Source organism: Eleutherodactylus coqui, chromosome 2, assembly GCF_035609145.1.
Source record: "Eleutherodactylus coqui strain aEleCoq1 chromosome 2, aEleCoq1.hap1, whole genome shotgun sequence".
Taxonomy (NCBI): Eukaryota; Metazoa; Chordata; class Amphibia; order Anura; family Eleutherodactylidae; genus Eleutherodactylus; species Eleutherodactylus coqui.
The window spans coordinates 266,614,837-266,639,454 of record NC_089838.1 but is presented as its reverse complement, the minus strand read 5'-3'; the positions used below and the strand labels follow the sequence as shown (position 1 = coordinate 266,639,454).

General features: G+C 46.1%; 1 protein-coding gene across 1 annotated transcript; it reads left to right on the top strand.

Moving 5' to 3' along the window:
- The first annotated feature begins 1,610 nt into the window (after window positions 1-1,610).
- Window positions 1,611-23,237, top strand: EIF3J (eukaryotic translation initiation factor 3 subunit J). The gene is made up of 8 exons (XM_066592976.1): window positions 1,611-1,747; window positions 13,892-13,989; window positions 17,470-17,521; window positions 18,324-18,418; window positions 18,512-18,626; window positions 18,778-18,936; window positions 20,539-20,612; window positions 22,221-23,237. Exons 1-8 carry the CDS (start codon window positions 1,726-1,728, stop codon window positions 22,350-22,352), a joined length of 747 nt encoding a protein of 248 aa, XP_066449073.1. The 5' UTR covers window positions 1,611-1,725; the 3' UTR covers window positions 22,353-23,237.
- Window positions 23,238-24,618: the final 1,381 nt, after the last annotated feature.

Here is a 24,618-nt window from a genome sequence, read left to right as displayed (position 1 = left end):
TATTATTTTCACACAGAGGTTCTATAGTAAAGAGGTTGTCCAGTAACCGGAAAACTCCTTAAGCACCCGACAGCCATCCCAATTATTGCTCCTGCGCTTCCACACATCGCTCACGGAATGGAGGCGGGAAGTGCTGGAGATCTCGTCAGGTCGCTCGCCTCCCGCGTAAACAGGCCGTTGCTCATAGATGAGTGATGCCTGTTCACACTGACTGACGGTCACTTGGTTTTTAGGTGAGCTGAAAACTGAACGACTCTCACATGTGAGCGAATCTGGCTTGCCCAGCCGGGTCCCGTGTTTACACGTAACGACTATCGTCCTGTGTAAAAGTAGCCTCAGGCTACCTTCACACTGGCGAGAAAAATTGCGTGATTTTTTTATGCGTTATTATCAAAACCCATCATTTTTATTTGACCTCATTCCCATTTGCGATGTTTTCTGTCCTATGATGTTGCGAGATTTGAAAACGGCTGCCTGCACTATCTTTCTGCGTTTAGCTATTTTTTCTCGCCCATGTTTCCCTATGGAGCTTCCGATTTATCGTATTGTACGAACTTGCGCTGGTCGTGCAATGTGTTTTTAACATTAGCAACTCCTGTTGTCATTTAGCATGTAAGAAAATCGCCGGCGGCAGGGATGTGATGCAAGATTATTTTTAAGGAGAAACTATAGCTGACGCTAAAATATCGCATGAGCAAATATGCGATATTGCTGCAATTTTCGTGTGGTGATATCCCGCTCACCCGGGTGAAGTAAGCCTCAGGAGTCAAGAAGAAAATTTGCATGGTCGCCACTCTGCGTACCTACTGGTCACGAACCACTGCTCCATCCTTCTGGCTGCTCATTGTTTACATTGGCTGCCATGGTGACGCATGAGCATATACACGTAACCACTGCAGCTAATGTCCATCCCAAAAGGGACACCATCAGTGCCATGTTGCATATATCGTCGGACATATATGACAGGTGGGCTGTGGGCACTTGTGGAGTGTCATTTGGATTTAAAAAGAAAAAAATCCATGTGGTTGACCCCTTTAACACCCAATGTCCCACCCAAGGTGTGTGTGGTAAACTGTCCCCTGTCAGTCACACTATAGCTCCACCTACTGGGGTGGGAGTAACACAGCACCACCTTTTAACACACAGTTGCCTTTATTTGAAGTATAAAACGCCTATAACACAAGCTGTATCTCAGCTCCACTAGCAGCCTGCACGTGTCTGCACAAGAGCGGCATTCACGCCAAGCGCGGCCTGCTGGTACCACGTGACTCTCACGTGTTCCCCACCAAGATGGCGGACCGCAGTGCCACACTGCCGGCAGAATATATCTATATTCCACAACACTTCTGCTCGATTCACAAGCTGATTGGTTGTTTGGTTGCTGATTCACAATTTCAGCAATCTGATTGGTTGTTAGGGTTGGCTGATTCACAGTGATTGGTTGTTTCGGTTGACTCGAGCAGAAGTGCTGTGGAATATAAATCTGTCCCCGCCCTCTCCCCTGTCATGCACAGGAAGTACTTCTGACACAGGACCAGCTGGTGTGGAGCCGAGACGATTTCACCAGCGGACTCCTAATGTAAACCAGCATAGAAACAACTTGGGAGTAGCAAGATGGCGCCGGCAGTGGCGCTGGGTGGAGTGACGTACTTCCGGTAAGGGGCCCACTAGTCCTGAGAGCGCTGCGCGGTGAGTCAGTGAGCGCCGGAGCGGCAGCGGGAAGACATGGCGGAGACCGACAGCTGGGGTGAGAGCGGGGCGGACGGCCACATTACTATACAATTCCCCACCCCTCGGCTCTCCCACAGGGGGGCGCCACAGCGTCAGCACGTGAGGGCCCAGGCCGGCACCTCTCCATATGTCTCCTTAGCCCGGCTAGGGCCTGGACTCCGCCCATCCCCGGGTCTTCCTGACACAACTTGTCCAGAACTGGTGCTCCCCGCCCGGTGTGACAGTCCTGTCCTTGTAGTGGGACCCCTGGTTATGGCTGATGCCCTTCTGTAGATGAGCTCTGGGGTGGAGGGGGTATGTGGGGCTCATTGTCCAGCTCTGGGGTTAGTAGTTATATATGGCGGGGCGGAGTGCGCTGGGTGGTCTGCCCTAGGGTTTAATTCCTGGAGAGCGCACTGATCGTGGATGGTGACTACTTCTGGTAACCCGGGGTGGTCACATGACATTATTGTTTAATAAGGGCAGACGATAAGTAAGGAAGGGGGGTTCACATCTGCCCCCCTCCTCCCCAATTTGGCGAACAGAAAAAGGGAATCCCCCCGCGGTGGAGCGCTTCTGTCAGTGGGTGGCGGGTGGAGCTCACTGACTATAATAGGGTGCGCCCGCGAGCTGCCCAGCTCTTGGATGCAATGAAGCCTGCTGTGGTAGTTCCATCTGGATGTGTGATGGAGGTCCCAACAATTGTTGGTGGGGTGTAATGTGACTATAGGTCACTTGGCTGTCTGATCTACCCCTGGGGGTGAACTGGATTATAATTTTCTCCAGCAGGCTTTTGGGGTATTTTGTCGCTTCCAAATTGAGTATTGTGTGCACACATCGTCGCGCAGATTGAGACACGAGCTGATCAATCTCATATCCAAAATGGCTCTCTGCCCAGAAACAGCCAGACAGGGCCTTTTATTGTACAGACACACAATGGGCGTGCAACAGGTTACATCAGTAACATATAGGATTCTCATTTGTCGGATCATATAGAATCCCCCGCCTCCCCTTCTCCCCACCTCTCTCAAGTAGAAGCCTTTGTCTTTAACATGTGTCCAAATCTGAAAGTGAAAGTAGATATCCCTTTGTTCAAGAAGATTCTGTGTGTGGGGGATGGGGAGGACTGGGAAAACACTCAAGCAATAACATATAACACTGTGATTTAACTCTTTCCTTATGCAGCAGAGTTCCACATTAGGCTGAAGTCATTACAATAGCATAATACATTTGGGTTATACAAAGCGATAGACATTTTATAAATAATCATCATGTCTATCACAATCCCCCCTTAAAATGTCTATCCTCTAATTCTTTATCTAATTTTCACAGTCTTCTGCGCATGAGCCTATAACTGGAGCGCGTTGAAGGTTCGTTTTAGGGTCTTCAAGGGGGTGTAGGACTTGTCCACTCCTTCTGGGGATGCATCCAGCAAACTCATGGTGGGAGTAGCTTTTCCAGCATCAGTTTCACAGGTTTCTCTGACACAGGGGATAACACAGCAGACTAGAACAGAAAAGATAACCATCAGTTCACATACAACAGCGACGCCCGTCTGTGCCAGGATCCTTTACCACCCGCTCATCCATGGCGAGTGCTGGTCCCAAAAGTTAGCTCTTTTTAGTTAGTGCGGTCAGCTTCTTAATGGCAACTGCGTCTTTACCCGCGGGTCACGTGTCGTCTAGGATGTAGGTATGACAAGTCTCCCCTATCATCTTTCAGACACTCCCCTTTTTAGCTAAAGTCGTCTCTAAGGCCATTCTATTTTTAAAAAAGTCATAGTCGAGGTAGGTCCTATTGGTCGACTAGTCCCTATAAGGCGTCTCTAGTATAATTTATAAACCACTGCTAATTATAATAAACATAATTAATCCAGTCAACATTTATTTACCCTAATGATCAGGAAAATGGACTCGAATCTAGTTTTAACTTGGTCTCTAATTTTTAAAACTCGTCAGGTACCCCCCTTGGCTATCCTATGACGTCAATGTACACGTGTAGATCAAAGCTACCACCAGGGGTCTCTCTTCTCGCTCTAGCATAATGTTACAATACTAGTAGCGTGCACAGGTACGCACGGCGTGGGACTCCCTAATCTTCACCCACACCGAAGTCCCTCCTGGAGATAGTCCTAATGGTGAACACGTCCAAGTCGCCTCACCCTTGCGTCAGGGTTTTCCCACTGCCCGTAAGTCCCTACTCCTAAGAGGGGGGGATCCCTACCTCACCTCAGAGGGAGGCCATGGATTCCCTGGGCTCATTTCCGGGCATCCATACCCTCTATCTGTACAAGTTAACACCCCACAGGGTGTGCCCTCGCCGGAACCTAAGGTCTTCTGCACTATCCCTAGGCAAATGGGAATTCCACTGACAGTCCATCTTAGGAGATCGGGGCAGGCGCAGTACTAGTACATTTCTCCTTTTTCTTTGGTAGCGCATGTGGTTGACATTATCGGAACTGGCTCTTCATCTTTTTCAAACAAGGAAAACATTGGTGTCTGACAGGATGTGGAGGAGCATAAGGGCTTTACTAAGGCACACTCCCCTGTCCAATTACCCTCCAGGCGGGTCCTCTACCTCATGTCTCCACAAAGCCAGTAAACGTCTCCTAAGGACTGGACCTGATTCTGCATCTATTCCCCTCCTATCATACTGTAGGAGGAGCAATACCCGTTGGTGAGTTCCCCAAAAATCTCCCTCCACCCTGCCTATTTGCCTGGCAGGTGTAGTTTCCAGGGTAGTCAGTAACACTCTCTCCGGTGCAAAACACTTAAGTAGTTATAGAGTATTCCTTCTTCCATTTCTCACGGACAGTGTAATTAGCGGAAATGTTCGTGAAGAGACTAATAAACCACTCTTCAGCATCTACAGGGAGATTTAGGGGGACCATCCCCAAGTGTGGTCGGGCACTACCGCACACGCAACAGTTAGACTTGTTGCTCCTGTTAGCATTGTACCTCATCAACTCCAACCAGAGATTCTGGTCAGAGTAGCCAGTCGCTACTGTCAAGGTGTCCTCAAAAGGTAGGGTCGGCTATGATCATCATGTTCGTCAAGGTCTTTATCTTACGGCGGAGGGGGTTAATTATGGGCACAGGACTAAGTGAAGGCTTCCATTCGGCTGCATCTACCATATCCCTTATTTTAAACTTCCCTAAGGGATCTGTCCTCCCGTACCGGTATGTCCCCAGACTATAAGTCTCCCCGTCCCCCGGGCTTGGATCTCCCATGGTTAATGTAAAACCGCATTAAAACCAAGCAACATACTAAGTTCAGCCTTCCAATACCTGCTGTCCTTATTATTCTCAAGGAGGGTTATACGACTAATTAGGGATTTCCCGCTCCTCCCTTTCTTATTTAAGGCACTTCGCGGTTTATAGGACTAGTCTATTTCTGTGTTCCATCCCACTAATCCCCAATAACGGCAGTCTTCTCCCCAGACGTTATCAGTGGCGCAAACATATTGTATTCCCCGGGTATATAAGTCATATAACCAGCTGGACTGGGCTACCTGCGGTGGGATCTTGCGCCTAGACACGGGACCACAGTACAATAGTCGAAGGAATATGCGGCTACTTGAGCATTGGACGAGTTATACTAGAAGGTAACCATACCCTCATATTCTTCCGACTAGGGATTCCGGTTGCCACCCTCCTCTCTCACTAGCCCTAACCAGAGTAATGTCTTTGGCACAACTTAAGACTGGTCTCCCGGATCTGAAGCTTTCTTACAGTATGAAGCATGGATCCATGTAAGTCTTTCGGCTAGTTTCACAGCTGTGGCAGTAGTCAGAAGCACCTGGTAGGGGCCATCAAATCTGGGCTCAGGAGGGTGCTTCCTGAGGAACTTCTTGACGCACACCCAATCCCCAGGCTGCAAGATATGTGTCCCAGTGTCTGCCTCTGAGTCTGGAAGAGAACACCTGTGCATAGGCTTTGGTTAGTTCTTTAACAACGGAAATCACATACTCAGTCAACACATCAGATTGTAATTGTAACCACTGAGGATAGTAACGACCTAGCCTTGGGGCTAGCCCAAACAATCTCATAGGGAGATAATGTATAATCCCCCCTGGGTTCATATCTAACACTGTATAAGGCTATTGGATGACAGTCTTTCCAAAGTGGCGTCATTTTTAAGTATCTTACTTTTTAGCGTGCCACTACGTCTCTCCACCTTTCCACTACACTAAAGATGGTAGAGTGTGTGAAAGGCCTGGGATACACCCAGAGCAGACATGACATGTTACATTCACCTGCGAAGTTTATACCTCTGTCTGACTCTGAATCACCTCTGGTACCCCATATTCACAGTTTACCTCGTTCATGAGCTTCTTTGCGGTTACCTACTTGTTTACCTTGGTAACAGGGTCGGCCTCCAACCTGCAAAGACATCAACAACAACAAGCACGTAGTCATACTTCCCAACAAGTGGGGAGCTGAACGTAGTCAATTTGCAATCCCTGAAATGGGTAGAGTGGTCCCGGCAAGTGTGGTGTGGCAAATTTACTTCTGCCCTGACTTACCCATGGCATAGATCATGCTAAACCGGACAAATGATGCAGCAGCTACAGAGAATCTAGAAGTCGCCCAACCTCTTTCAAGCGTCGTCGTCATTACTGCTTTACTAGGTGGGTCTTTCCATCCATCAGCTGGGCCATCATGGGATACAGGAACTGTGGTGGGCAAGTGCTGTTGACCGTTCACCACACGCTGTCCTGTTTCTGCTGCTCCCATATTAGTCCATTTATTTTTTCCTTCCTTGCTGGCTGGTAACTGTAAAAGTCTTTAGCATATCAAAGTCCAAATTTTTGTCAATGTCCAAAGTTTTTTACCACTGACTCATGCTGTCAGTATCTTTCTTCTTTCTTCCACGGCTTGAGGGCCGCTGCCTTTGCTGCGCTGTCAGCGAGGGTGTCGTCTCTCGCCTCTCCAGTGTAGGAATCGGTGCGAACTCTCAACTTTGTCAGGTAGAAGTAGGGCCTCCATGCGACTCTGTACCGCTGCACCATTCTCAATTGGTTGTCCTGCTAAGGTAGAAAACTGTCTGGCCTTCCATATTGGGCCGTAATCATGAGCTGTGCCAAATGCATACCAGGAGTCAGTGTAAAGGGTTGCCGGTCTTACCTCTCGCCACTCTACTCGCCTCAGTGAGGGCCTTCAATTCCGCTTATTGTACTGTGACATGCGGAGGCAGAGCTTCTGCTTCTAGGACATCTTGTTGTGTGACCACTGCATATCCGATGTGGAGTCATCAATCCTCACCCTGGTACCATCTGCAAAAAGCTCAACATATGCATTATCAACAGAGGTTCTGATAACTGTTTGCATATCTGCAGTTTCTTACTGAATTAGTACTAAATAATCGTTCTGATGTTCTATTTCACATGGCTCGGAATCTTGTAGCACAAAATCTTTATTTATTTTTTTTCCAAACCCAATAGCTGATCTACAACACCTAGATCATCTATGACCCAGATCACCTATGCCTCCCCCCTTTTGAACCGCAATACTCAATGGAAAAAGAGTCATTGCGTTCAAACTAGTAAACCAAGAGGCACAAAAACAAGCACTTTGTAGGTCAAGGTGACATTGTATGCAGCGAAGTCTGAGCAAAAATCTCCTTAAAAAATTTTTTTTTTTTTTATTTCAGGTCGCAGTTAGCATTTTTTAACACAAGGGGGCGCAACACAAGTAAAATTTTACGTCACCCAGTGTAATAGTATTTCAGGGTATGACCAGCGTTTAGCTTTTACTCTCCTGTCGGAATATAATTATAGCTTCAGTGTAGACTGACACTAGAATATACAAAAGACTTAAAGAAAAACTAAAAAAATACGGATGAATTAACATCCTACTCTGGGCAATTCAGTCCCTCTTTCTTCACATAAAAAGTAAAATTACTTCACCAAATTGCATGAAAAAGTTTGCTGGGTGACTATAGGGAAATTATTTCATCTGTAGGAGCCTTCCGTAACATCATCTGTCTGAGCATCCATTGGAGAAGCGGGCAGTGGAAAACAGAGCCCCTGGGAACATGAGAGAGCGTCCCCTGTCATGTATTCCTGGCCTCTGTCCCCCATGCATCAACTCCAATCTTCCATACACTATAAACCAGCTTAGTCATCTACTATGTCCCAAGCTGCATCTTCACAAAGGTTTGTTTCCCTGAACTTATCACACGTCCAAAGTGGCCACATCTTGGAGCGTAACAAAGTCCGGTCAAACGAAACCTTTGTTCAGACAATCATGATGTTAGCACTGGATACAGTGGCATTGGGAAATATAGGCTTCCCAAATGCAGCAAAATGGCCGCCAGAGGCAGAAAGGGGCGGGGCTACAAATCTCCCAAGTGAGGCAAAATGGCTGCCGGAGGAACGGGCGGGGCCAGGGGCAGCAGCACTCCCAGGTGAGGCAAAATGGCTGCTGAGTAGCAGCACTTCCAGGTGAGGCAAGATGGCCGCTGGAGGAGGAAGGGGCGGGGCCAGGTCCTGCCCCGGATGGGGAGGGACCGGAAGTAACATCACACACCCTGAAAGTGAGCACATGGGGGGAAATAACTTCAGGGTGGGGGCAGGCCTCACTACATTTACTGCAGAGTCACACTATGTTGGATTGTAAACATTGCAAGCACGGCCGCCATTACAGGGAGGGGCTGTAGTCAACACAAAGACATTACATTGTTCATAAGCAATACACATACCCCCCCTACATGCTTTCCCCTCTTCAATCTCTTAACTACATTATACCTCCTTCTAGCAATCTAAAAACACCTTTCTTTCTGCTAGGCTTCCTGCTCATCTTCTGAAAACTTTCTACAGCCTATCTTATCTGTCCATGACCTAATATTTCTTTCTGCAACTTTTCCTGGTCCTTTCCCATTGTTCAGTAACCAAATCACAAGCTCTATGGCCTTTGTCCTTGCTCACTTTGCTCAACTCTATGCTACCTGCTTATTCTATTCTATTCAAAGTTTCTGCACACAATACTGTTTCTCTTGTAAAATCTGCTTTCTTCAAATCCTTCCCATATAACCTCTTTCCCACTCAGAATTATAATGCACATTAATTCTACACAGGGAACGACAAAGTAAACAGAAAGGGTTAATTGAAAAAACTTTCAGTTCACTCTCTTACCAGCACCCCTCCCCCAATAATCAACACTGCACATTGCTTCTATAATAGCAGACAGACGGGATTACTGGAGAATACCCACAACGGCTCAAGGTATATATCTCATCTACCTTTATAACAGCCCACCGTATACTAGTAATCCCCAAGAGCACTCCTTGTACACGATCTAGACAGGACATTTAGCTATACACAGAGACTGATGATTATTTTCAATGACCAAAACCTCAATAATATTCTGGAGAAATCAGCCGTCACACCACGGCTATATTCACCCGTAAATACCTTTCCACATATGAGAACATAACACGCTCAATCATATGGTAAGTATTCGTATCATAAATCTTCCTAACCTCACACTAGTTTTACCTAGGAGCACGTGTCACTGGCGTGTTCCCTCAGACTTAAACAGCCGAGTCCGCCCTCCCGACACATTAACCCTCACAGAATTTATCTCTTGGTCTTGTATACACAATTTTTAACCGTCTCAGACATAACAGACACAGCATACAAAATACCCCTTAAGCAGGTTAAAACGGTGGTCTTTTCCGAGTAAGAAAGAACTATATTACCTGCCTTTCATTGATTTATCACTCTGGACCAGGAACAGGCAGAAAAGCAGTCAGAACCCAGATCACATCGGTAGATTTACATAAAGCAATCTTACCGTGTTCTGTAGATTTTCGGGCCCCTGAGTTCTGCGTGCCATCCGCCGATCTCTGTATTTTTCCAGAATGAAAGAAATCAAAATCTCTTAACTCGGTCCACCCAGGAGACGCCACTGAACTGGATTATGATTTTCTCCAGCAGGCTTTTGGGGTATTTTGTCGCTTTCCTAATTGTATCGTGTGCACACATCATCGTGGAGCAAATTAGACACAAGCTATCAGCCTCATATCCAAAATGGCTCTCTGCCCAGAAACAGCCAGACAGGGCCTTTTATTGTACAGACACACAATGGGCGTGCAACAGGTTACATCAGTAACATATAGGATTCTCATTTGTCGGATCATATAGAATCCCCCGCCTCCCCTTCTCCCCACCTCTCTCAAGTAGAAGCCTTTGTCTTTAACATGTGTCCAAATCTGAAAGTGAAAGTAGATATCCCTTTGTTCAAGAAGATTCTGTGTGTGGGGGATGGGGAGGACTGGGAAAACACTCAAGCAATAACATATAACACTGTGATTTAACTCTTTCCTTATGCAGCAGAGTTCCACATTAGGCTGAAGTCATTACAATAGCATAATACATTTGGGTTATACAAAGCGATAGACATTTTATAAATAATCATCATGTCTATCACAGGGGTCATAGAATCCTAGAGCGTAGGGCGGCCCCCCGGCATCTCTCCATCGGCCGGATGACGAGAGGTGACCCCTCTTGTAGTATCATTGCACCACAATGCTGTTGCAGCCCCCAGTGATAGTAGGTGGCTGGGGATCTTTCAGCGTTGGACCGTCATCCGGCCGCACCTTTAGCGTATGGCCAGTCTTATAATCCCTTATTACCATTATGACTGCAGCCCCCCGGACCCTGCATGGGTCTAGCCCACCCCAGGACCATGGAGGGGTGTAAGCTGAGTAGGACCCCGCTAGTTGTGTTCTGGACATATGATGAGCCTGTATGTCTGATACAGGGGATTATAGAAGAGATGCGTGCATCGTCTTATAGAACATGTTATTTCTGGTATAGCTGAAAAACTCGCATGTTTTTGTCTAGGATGTCTCTATTGGCTATGGGCACCTTCTTAGGAGTTGAGGGTAGAGGTTTTTTTTTTTTTGTTTGTTTTCACTTAAATGCATGTATTTCGGTCTGCCCCAAATGTTTACAATAGGGTTTTCTTAAAGGGGTGGTCTCGCGAAAGCAAGTGGGGGTATACACGTCTGTATGGCCATATTAATGCACTTTGTAATGTACATCGTGCATTAAATATGAGCCATACAGAAGTTATTCACTTACCTTCCCTGCGCTGGCGTCCCCGTCTCCATGGTGCCGTCTAATCGCTCGATTAGACGCGCTTGCGCAGAAGGGTCTTCTGCCTTCGGCTCGGTCCGGCACGAGCGGTGTTCTGGCTCCGCCCCCTTATACGCATCATCGCGTAGCTCCGCCCGTCATGTGTGCCGATTCAGCCAATCAGGAGGAATCGGCACACGTGATGGGGCGGAGCTACGCAATGACGCGTAGAAGGGGCGGAGCCAGAACGCCGCTGCTGCCGAACAGACCCGAAGGCAGAAGACCCTTCTGCGCAAGCGCGTCTAATCGGGCGATTAGACACTGAAGTTAGACGGAGCCATGGAGACGGGGACGCCAGCGCAGGGAAGGTAAGTGAATAACTTCTGTATGGCTCATAATTAATGCACGATGTATATTACAAAGTGCATTAATATGGCCATACAGACGTGTATACCCCCACTTGCTTTCACGAGACAACCCCTTTAAGTATTCTGCACGGTTTGTCTTCTGCAGCTGCTACTTCTCACTTCATCCAGTCTTGAGGCTCAGGAGGAGGTTTGGCTTTGTTTCCCTCTGCTCTCTCCTTTCCTGCACCCTCTCATCAGCTAATGTGTGACCACAGAGAGTTAGCTGGGAAGGTGTAAGGATTACACAGGGTGATCTGTTGGGCAATAGATGTCTGACAGGTTGTCCCAGCTATAGTCATCCCTGAGCTTTTACACAGGGAAGAGCATCGCTGACTGGATGGGGGGGGTCCATTCCCGGTAAGCCTGTTCACACGCAGTAATACATTGTTGCGGTTTCTGTATGCAGTAACTGAACGACTTCCCATTTGTTGTCCAGGCGGGGCATGCATTTACATTGAACCTTGGATTGCGGGAGTCTGACTAATAATGGCTTCATGTAAAGGCCCCTTAAGCTGTCAGTCCAGCCTAAGGCCGCCTGCACACGGGCGGAAATCTCGCAGCGGTATTACAATATGCACTCCTATGCAGACGGCTGCGGTTTGGCCGCGCAAAATCTCACGCGGCAAACAAACCGTAGCATGTCCTATTTTTGTGCGGGGCTCGCACCCGGCCGCCAGCTCCGGTCTGCGCATGCGCCGGCTGCCCGGCAGCCAGCACATGAAAGAGCTGGGGGCGCGGGTGAGTACGCGCTCATCTCTGCAGGCGCTCGGGTCGGGTCTCGCGGCGAGAATTCTCGCCGCCGGATCCGACCCGCTCGTCTGCAGGCGGCCTTACTGACGGATCTGCTGCTGAGGCTGCGGTGCCTGCACACCGGGATAAGCAGAAGACAAACTGCAACGTCTTTAATTGAAACTTTGTTACAAAAATGATTGTCAGCCCCAAAATACGGAGCCTTTAAAAAGAAGGCACTTCTTAAAAACTTTGACATTTCAAAGCGATGTATCAAATTTTCGATTCGTCGGGGTCCTGCTGTTGGGACCTACGCTGATCGCTCTAAAGGAGGGGATGCAGGACTCCCCTTAGCATTGTACCCCTCTGGGTGTCTTCACTGTCTGTTGGCCCCTCTTGGCAGCTGAAGACGGATGCGTAAATGTCTATGGAAGTCTGCGTTCATCTTCAGCCACTGACAGGCAGTGAAGATAGCCAAAGGGGGACAAGGCTTGGGTGAGCCCCATCATTGGAGGTCTCTGCGCTCGGACCCCCGCTGATCAAAACTTTTGACATGTTGCTCTGACACGTTCAAAAGTTGTGTGCTCTTTTTTTTTTTTTACTATGGAAAGCGCAGCCACCGCATCCATCAGCGAAGAATCATAGCGCTTCTCCGCTCGCGGGATCTAAATCGCAGCATGCCGTGATTCTCCACGGTTAGCCTATCTGTCAGATAGGCTTACTGCAGAGAACTGACAGTGCCCCGTCCCCCTCCACCCTTGCGGCGGAATATCACTGGCGATATTCCGCAACGGCCGAGGACAGAGGGGCCTAAGTTGCAATGTTCTGTTTGATCCATTTCACGATCCACGTGTCCCCCGGCTCCCGATGCCTCGCAGAGATCTTCCCTTTGCATAAACAACCAGTGTACTGAAACGTCTCGCACCGCGGGCCTCACATGATGCTGATGTTACAGAACTTTCATCCCGACTCTACGCTACTACCTGTACTGTGTGTTTACTTGTTTTGGTTCTATAGATCATAGAAGGTGCCTCCTTCTCTTACAGTAACCCTGTATTTAGATAGTGGATTTACTAGTCTTTGCTGCCAAAACCTACGCAGGTGAAGGCTTTGTAGCCCACAACTGGTAGGCTGAGTTCACACGGATTGGTAGTATACCGCACATCCAAGTAACGTGCGGCACAACCCCATACTGTATACTTTACAAAATGCCTCATCTGCAGATCCTGTGCCGCCGATTACCGCTGTGTGTGAACTCGGCCTATAATGGGTTGTCTCATCAGACATCTACTCTAATATGACTGTTGGCTCTGTACCGCCTGACAAACAGCTGACTTTGTTACAAGAAGTAGTTGTCAACTAATCGTCTTTCAAGCAGCCACTACAGGGGATATGGAACCTTGAGGCCAAAATACACATACGGGCCGTGTCCACCAGAGCTGCAGTTTACTATTGTAACGTGTCCGACCAGTTCTACAACTGTATATAGTGGCTCTGTATCCCCCCAGGGTTCTACATCAGCATAATCCAAGTCTGAGATCTGTTCCATTGAGTCCGTCCCAATTTAGCAAATAACCAGATTATAACATTCTTTATCCATTTCTTACATCAAGTTTAAGTTGTTGCTCCCTTTGTCTGCCCAAGCCAACCAAGCATCTTCGGGCTGGAATCCGTTTGCCATCCATAGGTCTTGCTGCCTAGGACCTCTGGAGCACGGGTACATCAAGGGCTATGGGAACTAGGCATCTGCCTAGGGTGCAGTATAAGGAGGGACTAACGAAAGCTCATCCATTTGACAAGTTTTATGCAAGTTTTAAGGGACGGAGTGGTGCTACGTGTCTGGAAGCCTCACATTAGGCTCCTGTTTTGAGGAACACTTGACGTGACCCCAAGCATCTAGTTGGGAGTCCCTGTGATAAGTGGTCTTCTGTCACCTAAGACTTTTTTTTCTTAATGTTTGCAGAGGCAGATGACTTTGAACCTGAAGAACTTAATCCGAAGGGTGGTCCAATAGCTGTAAAGGACCGCTGGGAAGGAGAAGATGAGGAAGAGGAAGTTAAGGTGAGCAGAAGTTTTAAGTAAACCTGCTTATAAGAATTGTGACTTCTAGGCGCAATAAAGAACCACTTCGGCAGGGGGTCTTGGAGCCCCTCCCAGTTTGTTGAAAAGTTAAGGTGCTTTTTGCACTGAACTATTATTCGGATCCAGCGAGAATCTGAATGCGTATCGTTCGGTGTAAACGCCGCAGCGACTGAACGAGAACTCGTCTGCTTCAGTTTCTGCATGCAAAAAAATCAACAATGGTTTTTTCCGTGTAAACTGCTTATTGTGGATGGGGCCGGGCGACCGAAACGATCCCATACCCCCTCCATTCAGTCAGTGATGCTCGTTCCTGTGTAAAGGCACAGGAACGATTATCACTGAGAGAAGCTGTCCGTCATCGGTACATTATAAACACACACTTAGGCCGGCTTCACACAGACATATTTGCGTGCGCAATATGCGGAGAACAGAACCCAGTGATGCCAATGGGTTCTCCCACACTTCCGTATTTTGGCTCGTGCATTCCGGTTGCGCAATAAGATAGAACATATTCTAACCCTCTGCGTATTTGTGCATCAGAGGCCCCCATAGAACTCTGGAGGTGCGTAAATGTGTTCACAATATGCCGGGAGATGCGTGAAACACTGCATAACTGCACAGGAAAAGGAACACATTCGACATTCATTAGACAAATCGACCATTTCAATCTGTATTTGTGTTGCGGGCACAAAAAAACATGCCTTGCGGGCAGAAAGTGCAGTGAAATACGCCAACACGCACGCAAAAAAAGGCCTCATTCTATAGTGCAAAAAAGCTGTGCTAGGGCGCACACAACTGCGCCTCTGCTCGTGTAAAGCCGGCCTCTGTGACCATATAAGTATTCACACGTGTGCTTATGTGATAACCCTTGGTTATCTTAGAGGTCTGTCAGCCTGCCATATCAGCTACGGCTCAAATGTGACGTGTCATGCGGCCTCAAAGGTTTGCTGAGTTAAGGCTTGCACTGTGAAGATTCTGGTGAATCCCTATAAACGAAGCTTTAGGTGGCTCTTCAGAGTAGGCTGCCGGGTACACTAGTCATAAAACGTCGGGCTCTAGTGCCTTGTATTGGACACTTGGCAGAATACAAGTGGGTTCCCCCTCTGCAGGCTTCATTCGGAGTTCTGTTTTCCCTGAGCTGGTGGGTTGATAGCGGCTACTACACATTGTCCAAGGAAAATACTCCCTCTCCTAGCAGAAGTTGTCGGAATCATGGAGGCTCTAGTACCCTGTTGTACCGCCTCTAGCTTAGATACAAGATGTGATACAGGTGGCATGGAGGCTCTAGTACCCTGTTGGGCCGCCTCTAGCTTAGATACAAGATGTGATGTGGGCAGGTATGGAGGCTCTAGTACCCTGTTGGGCCGCCTTTAGTTTGGATACAAGATGTGATACGGACGGGCATTGAAGCATACAGGTTTAGTATGGTATCCTACAGCATATCAGTCCACATTTGCTGTAACTGAGTCTCTAAGTCATGCAAATCCATAGGCTGTTTAAGTTGGTGACCTAGATGTTCCCATAAATGTTCATTTGGCGATAAATTCGGCGCTGGGCAGACACGGAGGTGTGACAATGTTGTGAAGACATTCCCGTGACCCCCTTGTGTGCGGCCGGGCATTAACAGCTGAGCTGTCATTGTCCTTCATATCACTACTAGGAATGACCGACTGTCATATGCTACAGCCCCCAGACATCACACCAGCAGGGGGCAATGTCGCTCCACAGCAAAGGCAGGATTGATGCGCTCACCCCTAATTCTCCAGACACGAACACGGCCGTTGTCCGCGCCCAAACTAAACCTGAATTTGTCGCTAAACACCAACCGGTTCCACTCCGTGGTAATCCAGTTCTGTCGTTCACAATAACACTGCAAATGGAGGAGACGGTGGGTATCAGAGGCAGTACACCTAATGGATGCAGTGAGACCAAATGTCCTTCAGCCAAGCACCTGGAAATGGTTCAGACAGACACGGGTGTAACGATGGCGCCCCCTGTCTCTGGATGGCTGACAACAAAACAGTTGGAGTTGTTTGTGAAGGCAATCCTCTCTACTGGTGGTCTGTCGGGGGGTCCTGAGCCCGGTCTCCTTGCGTGCCCTCACACATCCACTGGTCCCAACATCTCCTAACAGTCTGGTCAGAACGGCCTAGGTGGCGCAAATCATCAATACGACCATCCAGCTTCTCACATCCCAATAATGCGCCCCTCTCAGACTCTGGTAACTGAGTGAAATGTCTTCTGCGTCTAGTGGTCAACAAGCTCTACACAAGCGGAAGAAGGTCACTACACAGAAGGAGCCTCCGAGAGTCTTTTATAGGACAAGGGGGGGACCACTTTTAAGGGTCTCGGGTGACAAGACCGTTCATCTAATCACATCACAACTCTAATCATATGTATATCTGCCTGAGGCTACCTACACATGCAAGATCTGTGCCCGATATCGCGCTCGTCAGTGCGGTTTCACACCAATGCGAGGCGGTTTTATGTCAAACTTCCCACATCACATCTGTGAAGTAGCAATTCTCCGGCACGGCTTCACCCTCGTTTGAGGATCGGCAAGTGTTTCCTATGGTCTTCAATGGGAAATCTGTCATCACACGTGCGATGTGTTTTCCAGCCTCATTGAAAACAATAGGACATGCTACAATTTGTTCCCCCCCCCCCCCCCCCACACCTTTCCTCACTGAAATATTAAAGTACAGCAGTAAATTGTATAAATGATCAAGCTTATACGTTGTTTTGTCTAGAACTCCCCAAACTATTTAAATATCACTTTTTTTTTTAATCCTCATGGTGAACCTTGTTTAAGAAAATGTACAATACCCAAATTATGACATCACTGTGGCTGTGATGCGTAGAATGTCATTCTTGCTGCAACATGAACGCCATAAAAGCGAAATCCAAAAAACAATGTTGCAAATTCACACTTGCAATAGAATCATGCGTTTTTTCGTGTGACGCGAGATTGAATGAAAACGCAGAATTCTAAAACCAATGGTTTCCTTCCCAGTTGGGATGTTTTCACTCATGTGAAGTTGCGAGATTTACAGCATGTCCTTTCTTTTTGCATATTGTGTTGCTTTTACTTCTGAATGAATTTAAAGAAAAACAACCTCGCTGATGTCAAAAATCGCCTGAACAAAACTGATTTTTGACAAGATTTTTCTTGTGACGATATTGCGTTTGCCATTGGGAAGGTGGCCTTAATGTTAAGTTTTTCAATACATGTTATGGTGCATTAAGTGGTACCATTAACTAATGCAAACCCCCCCCCCCCCCCCCAGCCCTTTATAAGGCAAGGGTGAGAACAAGGAACAGAGAGAACTGGTAGTTAAGGGGTTAAAATGTTGCATAAGCAAACATGCTTCAGATTATTACAATGAGATATTATAAGATATTGTACACAGTCTTTGTTTGGTCAGTATTTGTTTACATATTTAGTATCTCTACATTTAGGATAACTGGGATGATGAGGAGGAAGCGGAGAATAAACAGCCTGAAAAAATAGGTAAGAAATCGTACTTCTGCCAGGTAAGCGCATCGTCATCCAAGGTTTGGGAGATTAGTGGGGAAATGTAGCCTCCGTACACTGGACCTCTGGATTACAACGTTCTATTAGTGCAAAAATTAGCAAACTTTGGGCTCTTTTGCGCTCTCCTTGGCACTTTCCTAAGTGGGTGGGGCTTGACAAAAAGGGTTGGCTTCATTGGACCATCAAACTTACACCAGAAGCTGGTGTACATTATAGCTTTATTCTATGCCAGCTTGTAGCTGGTATAGACTTTAGTTTGCAACAGACTGGTCAGATTAGCTACGTTTCTAAGGTCCAGCTCAGTTTTTTTTTTACTTTAGTCCCCCTCCCTCCTTCAATCTGTTGGCACAATGACTACGCCCTCCCTCCTTCAATCTGTTGGCACAATGACTACGTGGTCAGTGAGACCCTTCAAGAATCATGTTGGGTCACCTCTTCTGTGCCTTGGTGGCAGAGTGAAACCTAATGCAGCTGGCCTAAGAACCTCAAACAGACCAGAATTCCTATTGATGATATGAATGTCTTCCCAGCCGATGGCCGCGCACAGCCTTGCCAATGTCTGCTAGATGGTGCGGCCGTTGGCTGGCTGGAGTTCTTGTTCGCGGTGTGGAAACTCGGCACGAGATGTAAACTTTAGGCATACCCATCTAGTTTAGTCTGTGATCTCCCTCTTATGTTAGTGACGGATATCAAGTAACTTTAGGAAGTTTGAAGCAACTGTACCTAGAAATTTGTCTGATCCAAATTGTAGATCAAGCCGGTTTTCTTTATTCCCCAGTGGAACAGAAAGTCCCTGAAAAGAAGAAATTACTAGAAAAAATAAAAGAAAAAGAGAAACTCTCTAAGAATAAACAAGAAGAACTGAAAAAAAGGGTAAGTAACCGTGAGCCCCTTCATGTGAGAGTACTTTATGTAACCCAACTTTCCATACTGAGGTTCTTCCAATTCTTTTCTCCTCTCCTCCAGTTAGAGGAGCCCGTAGAAGCTGTAAACTTGTCGCCAGAGGAGCAATTAGCGGAAAAACTTCGGCTAAAAAAGTTACAAGAAGATGCGGACCTGGAGCTGGCTAAAGAAGCTTTTGGTAAGGGCTCATTCCTGCAGCCTTTCTATAGAATTAATATGTATACAGTGTAGAGATGTCATAGATGGTTATTGTTGGTCGGCGATACAATGTACTGTTTTGCTTTGCTCATTGTTACTGTTTCCATTCCACCCTGTTTCCTCTCCCACAGGCGAGGGCTGTAGTACTGGAATTGATGCCATGAATCCATCATCGCGAGAAGACTTCACAGAGTTCAGCAAAGTTCTAAAAGAGAAGATCACACAATTTGAGAAATCAGTTTATTACCCTACCTTCTTAGAAACACTCATGCGAGACATCTGTATCTCATGTGAGTAACGAACATCTTGTCTTACGCGTTATCAGCAGGTACAATCAGAAGCCACCGCTACGCCTGTTTAATATGTAGTCAAAGGGCTGTTGGATGTATAGTGAAGAAAAAACTGTATTCACCCCAAAATGTTACCAAGGAAAACTACAGCACATCACGCAAAAAACAAGCCCCCACAGAGCTCTGTCCATGGGGAAAAGTAAAGGCTATGGGGCTTGGAATGCGACAATGTAAAAATAATTTAAAAAAAAAAATGTAAAAACCTAAAAAAAATTTGGTATTATCTTACCGACCTGCCGGAAAAAAAATGTATGATTGATTGCTGCAAGGAAAAAAAGACAGAATTTGTTCTCTCCCTGCCCTCCCTCCCAAAAGATTTACAATAAATTTATCTGTATCCCAAAAAATGGTACCAATAAAAACTACAGTTTGCCATGCAAACAAGCCCTCATACGGCCATGTTGACGAAAAACCAAGTTATGGCTTTGGAATAGTTAAAGTGAAAATTCCCCCCTCCCCAAAAAAAAAATTAAAATAAATTGTAGCTTCCTTATGGCCAAAATAGTCCATGTCCTTAAGAGGTTACAGGGGTTGTCTCGCGCCGAAACGTTTTTTTTTTTTTCCATAGGCCCCCCCCCCCCCCGTTCGACGCAGGACAACCCCAAGGGATGTGTTTAAAAAAAACCCAAACATATTACTTACCGAATCCCCGCTCTGCGGCGACTTCTTTCTTCCTTCGCCAAGATGGCCACTGGGATCTTCACCCACGATGCACCACGGGTCCTTTCCATGGTGCACCGTGGGCTCTGTGCGGTCCATTGCCGATTCCAGCCTCCTGATTGGCTGGAATTGGCACACGTGACGGGGCGGAGCTACGATGACCAGCTCTCCGGCACGAGCGGCCCCATTCACCAGGAAGAAGACTGCACAGCGCAAGCGCGTCTAAAAAAGCAAGAAGACATCAGAATTAGACGGATCCATGGAGACGAGGACGCTAGCAACGGAAGGTAAGTGAATAACTTCTGTATGGCTCATATTTAATGCACGATGTATATTACAAAGTGCATTAATATGGCCATACAGAAGTGTATAACCCCACTTGCTGCCACGAGACAACCCCTTTAAATACAGACTACTGTGACTTTACAATAGACTTTTGATCAAGCAGCGACTTAGTTTCTCTTCATCTCAACGAAAAAAAAAAATCTTCTCGTCAGCCTGTCGGTAGCCATGTTTACACTGAATGGCTGTCATTTGAATTTGCTCTTTCAAGCGATTATTCAGCTGATGGGCGTCCTGTGTAAAAATAACTTATTTCTCAATATCGGCAAATGTTTGCTGTTTTGCTATTTTGCTATTCATGATTCAAGCAAGGGATGGGTTCCCAAATTCAACATCTAACGAGATTCCAAAATCCACCCTCCCCTCCCCCAATCTACATTCATACAAATACCTGACTATTACTGGAAATGGAAAAATATTAGTCGCGGCACCTGCAGAATTGTGTAAAATCGTTGCCAGCATGTTGGGTTTGTTGCTCATGTATCTTATCACATAATTGGATGTTTGACTTGGGAGGTTCCCTTTGCTCTTATGTTCTAGTGGAGCTTGAAGACCTGAAGAAGGTATCTAATTCCTTAACAGTACTCTGCAGTGAAAAACAGAAGCAAGAGAAGGTGAGACTGAATTTGAAGACATCAGTACTAATAGATTAGCAGTGACACGTGGCTACATGCCCACTTTCTTACTCAATAAGCCAAAAATAGGTAGTTGCAGCATATGAATATACCATTTTCCCTTTCTCCTCCGGGAGGTGCACTTAGATGATGCAGATGTTCAGCAGCGCACTGAAGGCATACACGTGTTAGTCACATTCATTGAGATACAGCAACAATCGTCTGGTGCTCTGATGCAGGACAAAACTTGGCAGAAAAGACGCAATGTTTTGGAAAAGATAATAATATATACATTTTAAACCCACCCTGGATATAACGTCTGCACACCCCTGTTAACATGCTATGTTTTGGGAGTGTTGAGAAATCCAATGCAGATTTATTTAAATTTCAGATTTATATCTACCCTCAATGTGTCCCATTATCTGTACAATTTCTTTGAAAAACAAGTTGAAATATTTGAGGGAGCGGGTGTGGGGAATCACAAATATGCTCACTGTACAACTTTTGGTTTGATGTACTCTTTGGCAGCATTCACTCTCTTTGGGTAGGTCTCTATCAGCACATCTTGACTTGGCAATCTTTGCTCACTCTTCCTTGCAAAAGTGCACCAAATCTGTCAGGTTGCAAGGGCATCTCGTGTGTAGCGCCCTCTTCAGGTGAACCCAGAGATCAATGGGATTCAGGTCTGAGCTCTGGCTTGCCCATTGCAAAACTTTGCTCTTTTTCAGGGAAAGCCATTCTCTTGATTTGGAGGTATGCTGCGGGGTGAAATTCCTCTTTATGCTCTTAGCAGAGGCCTGATGGTTTTGTACCAAAATAGCCTGACGTTTGGAACATTTATAATTCCCTCCCCCTTGACTAAAGCCCCAGTTCCAGCAGCATACCACCCCAAGGCATAATGCTGCCTCCACCATCTTCACTGTGGGTATGGTGTTCTTCTGGTGATGCACAGTGTTGGCTTTGCACCAAACATACCTTTTGGAATTATGGCCAAAAAGTTCCCCCTTGGTCTCATCAGACCAGAACACGTTCTCCACACACTTATGGCAGACTTAATGTAGGTTTTGGCAGAAAATATTTGGGCATGAATGTTCTCCTTTCTTAGAAAAGGCTTCCATCTTGCCCACCCCATAGCCCAGACATATGAAGAATACCGGGGATGGTTGTCACATGCACTACACAACCAGTGCTTGCCAGAAATTCCTGCAGCTCTCTACATGTTGCTGTCGGCCTCTTGGTTGCCTCTCAGACCAATTTTCTCTTGGTGTTCATCACGAGGGGGCATCCAGTTCTTGGTAATGTCACCGTTGTACCAAATGTAATCCACTTGATGACGTCTTCACTGTGTTCTATGGTATATGTAATGTCTTGGAAATGTTTTGTCCCCCTTCTCCTAACTGATACCTTTGATTGTGCAGATAATGGATCATATTGAAGGTGGAAATCTGAAATGATTCATTGTCGGATTTTGTTTTTTTTCAGGGGTGTGTAGACTTTTTATATGCACTATATAAGATGGGTGGATATAATATGATTCACTTGGCATGTTGGCCAAGTTGAAATATACATGATAGGATGAACTTTTTTTGTGTGTATTTCTCCCATTAGCAAAATAAAGCCAAGAAGAAGAAGAAAGGAGTGGTTCCCGGGGGAGGTCTGAAGGCAAACATGAAGAATGATCTGGCTGACTACGGGGGCGTGAATGACGAATATGGACGAGAGTTTGAGGATTTTATGTGACACTCGTTCAATACTCACGACTCTGAATGTGAGTGTCCTCTCCCCTCTTCAGGACTCTGCCAAATGCTACAGTCAAAGAATTTACACCCTTCACCCTACCTGAAGGTCAGGATGGGTGAATCTGGATAACATGGGGTTAATAAACCCAATTTACACCCTGCATACTTGCTGGTGCACTATATTTCCTCCACTCTGCTTGTGGCATATGTGTGCAATGTTACAAGCAGAGTGGTCTGTGCTTCCCACTCTCCAATCCACATAAGAGGAAACGCCTTTTTAAGCAGTGCTAGTAAGCATCCATTCTCATTGAATCTTTGCATATATGGCACTGATTTCTTCTGTCCCCATTAGGTTTTACATGGCAGTTGCTGAGCCTTGTCTTAAGCTCCGGCTTGTGCTGAGACTTTCTGACGCAGCTCAGTGCTTTTTTCATATGTTTAAAATAAAGACTTAAAACCACATGGAATTATCTTGAACTCTGCTACCATGAACATGCAGAAACCACAGATGCCTCTGATTCTGGGGTCATTTATTGGTCCTCGGAGAGAGAGACTTAAGCTACCATTGTGAATCTGCGTGCCACGTGTGATGCCCATGCTGAGAGATCACTAATCGATGGGTCTTTTTAAACCCTTTTTTTTTTTTTTTGGGGTGGCTTGATATTTATTCAGTAGTCGAATGTTGCTGTGGTTTCAAGATTGGTTAGATGCTTTCTGACTCTAGCTCAGAGGTGCAGGGTCCGACCCTTTTCTCTTTAAATTCTGCTCACTTATTGGATGACGCTTTGCAAGCAGGTCCTTCCATGGGAGAATTGTTATATTAACAATGAGACTGCAATGTTTGTTTTATAAGACAACTAATTTAATAAATTCATCCTTGTGACAAGGTGGCTGCTGTACTTTTCTAGTGGTGGTCTGTATGTCAAAACGATTTTTGCAGAATCGACAAGGGCCAGCAGCTATTGTCAATCAGTCACTTTACATGATTGTGTAAAGATCATGGCACTCAAGGGTTGGGGATCGTAGAGGCAAGCAGTAGTGGGTTGGAGGAGGTGGAGACTTTTGAAGTTAAGTATATTAAAATACAAGTTTTATCAAAGTTTAAGTCCAGAATGCGCAGGGACATAGTGGTCGACCGCTGTCCGTCTCCAGATCACAGCATAGGGTGTAACTACTGGCAAGGGTCTGATTGCCTGGACTCTCCTGACCTGGAGAATAGGGGTCTTGACAGTCACCACATGAATGAAGCAAAGGATGTGTATACATGCTGCCACTGCATTCATTTCCATGACAGTACTTGGCAATTTACAGTGCTGTCATTTTACACAGCTAGATTGACCCGATGTTCGCTACGCAAATAAAACATTTACAACCATTTTTCCAAACCTTTTATAAGAAATGTCGAGCTGAGAATTTGGCTTGAACTGTTCGCTGTCCACGGCTTGGTCTTCCACGTTTTGGGGGCATGGCAACAGTCATACAGGTAAGTACTTGATATAAATGCCGCTTAGCAAAGCTTGACTCTCCCTAGTGATGCTGTTGGCTGAAGCACAACAGCGCCGCTAGACCTAACCAGAACTTTGACATGGCCTGACCGGTCACTCAATGTATCAAACTCAGATTTTATGATTTAACAGTGGTGATGAGGATGTCACAAGTCTAATGTCACCAAAATCATCCACCAAAGGTCACGCAAAGGGGTCAACGAAAAAGCCCATAGGCTTATTTAGATTAGATTAGAGTAGCGGTGTGCATGTGTGGCCTCTGTTCCATTTTTGTGAACAGTGGTGGTTGTAGTAGGCAGACCCCATAAAGTCAGTTCTTGTGTATAAGTGGTGGCATCTGGGGGAAGTTCTTATTGGGCAGCCAGATCATCAGTTCTTTTGATAAGCATCAATACCAGGTGGAGAAGTGAAATGTTACAAGAAAAGCATAAATCAGAAAAATCGGCATTCGTTATCAACTGTCCAATAGGTGAAGGGAATATGGCAGGAGAATACAGGTCAATGAATGAACAGACTAGCTTGTAACATGCCCCTCCCCCTTCCCCATCTAAATAGTTATGTCTTGTCTAGATCTTCTAAATACTTAAACTTATTATGGGCATTATCATTTGCAACTTGTGTCTTCTAGCATACAGGTGGTTTTGGTTTAAATTTACATTTTGTCCCAAATATTAAAGTATAGTATATAGAAGTAGAATTCATATTTTGGAATGTTTCCTTCATTTCATGAGAAAAGCAAATGACAGAATTTTTTATTTGCTC

Excerpts from the sequence above, each read along its gene's own strand:
- EIF3J (XM_066592976.1), top strand. The coding sequence starts at position 1,726 with ATGGCGGAGACCGACAGCTGGG. Across the intron at positions 17,522-18,323 it reads TAAACAGCCTGAAAAAATAG|TGGAACAGAAAGTCCCTGAA; the intron begins GTAAGAAATCGT and ends TTTATTCCCCAG. Across the intron at positions 18,419-18,511 it reads AAGAAGAACTGAAAAAAAGG|TTAGAGGAGCCCGTAGAAGC; the intron begins GTAAGTAACCGT and ends CCTCTCCTCCAG.